This window comes from Rattus rattus, chromosome 6, assembly GCF_011064425.1.
Source record: "Rattus rattus isolate New Zealand chromosome 6, Rrattus_CSIRO_v1, whole genome shotgun sequence".
NCBI classification, from domain to species: domain Eukaryota; kingdom Metazoa; phylum Chordata; class Mammalia; order Rodentia; family Muridae; genus Rattus; species Rattus rattus.
The window spans coordinates 84,007,719-84,009,238 of NC_046159.1; the positions used below are offsets into that span (position 1 = coordinate 84,007,719).

At 38.2% G+C, this 1,520-nt stretch overlaps 1 protein-coding gene across 1 annotated transcript; it reads right to left on the bottom strand.

The window, feature by feature from the left end:
• Window positions 1-397: 397 nt before the first annotated feature.
• Window positions 398-1,315, bottom strand: LOC116902816 (vomeronasal type-1 receptor 100-like). The gene has a single exon (XM_032905148.1). The coding sequence runs from the start codon at window positions 1,313-1,315 to the stop codon at window positions 398-400; it is 918 nt and encodes a 305-aa protein (XP_032761039.1).
• Between the last annotated feature and the right edge of the window lie 205 nt (window positions 1,316-1,520).

Here is a 1,520-nt window from a genome sequence, read left to right on the forward strand (position 1 = left end):
TTGTTGAGGGACTCCACATGGAGACTGAGCTATACATCTGCTACATATGGGCTAGGGCCATTACATTTTAAAAGAAAATGTATTTTAGAAAAAAAATAATTGGTGCTGGACAGAAGATTCCTTATAGTCATCTGGAAGTTCAGTTCCAGGGGATGTCATTATATCTTCTCACCTCTGTGAGTCCCAGGAGTGCACACATACATACATGCTGATATAACACTCACAGGTACGAATAAATAATAAATTAGTAAGTTTTTAAAGAAAAGAGAAAAATTATTATTTTTTGTTTGTTTTTTTGTTTTTGTTTTTGTTTTTTCGGAGCTGGGGACCGAACCCAGGGCCTTGCGCTCGCTAAGCAAGCGCTCTACCGCTGAGCTAAATCCCCAACCCCGAAAAATTATTTTTTAACAAAACTCTGATAGTGCTTTGAGTGCATGAGTTTCAGCACATTGGTTATTCTGTTATCAGAACTGATTTGTACAAAAGGGCTAATTGTTGGATAGGCATACACCACAAACTTCTGAACACTGAGGACGACAGGGTCATAAATCCACAGCAGAACTGATGTGAAAGAAATGATGAAGTCCACCCAATACATGACCACAAAGAAAACCACCAGCAGCAAGATGGTCTGGGTGGCTCTTTTCTCAGGGGATGCTCTCAGGTGTCTGATGCTATGAAGATGCTTGTATCGCCTTTGATGTCTACACAAGATAATCACCATGTATGCACTTGTGGACAGCATGACTCCTACAAGAAACACATCTCTAGAGGTTGTCATTGTAAAGATAAATACTCTGATGATGGAGCTCATGCGGAGGAGTGTGCAGGATTTAGTAACCTGCATTTGGTTAGTCTCACTCACATTAGTAAAACCACGAACATAGAAGATCCGGCTACTACTGTAGGACAAACTGAAAGACCAAATACAAAAGAAAACATGGATCATATATTTTTTCAGTTTTTGCTTAAACTTTGCCAAAGAAGAGGTACTAGGACTGATAGTGACAGCCTGGAACACACTCAGGAGGCAGGTAGTACAGATAGAGAGGCCTCTCATCACCCTGCTTATGTAAAAGGTTGCCTTACATTTGAAGTCATTATCAATGTTCAATGACTCAAATATATTTGTAAGGAAAAGGTCCCCTCCAGTGAGGAACATTAGTATGTGAATGAAAGTCAGTTGACAGGAGATCAAGTCTGTGGGCTTAGGTCTGTGACCTAGGATTATAAAAATGTAGAAGCAAAGAAGAGACATATTTGCTAGGATTCCAAGTCCAGCCTGGAAATAAAGGATATTCTTGAATGAGGACATAAGTGAAAATTGTATTCATCTTAAGAACATAGTGGAAGTTTTTTTCAAATATCTGAAAAAAATAGAGTATACATCAAGCTTGTGAAACACTGGATAATAAAATCATATCCTCATTTTATATTCATACTAGTTGATGATTGGCTTGTCTCTTTAACTTTCTGTGTTCCAGATTTTTCATTTCTATATGCCTTTCATGTATTGCCTA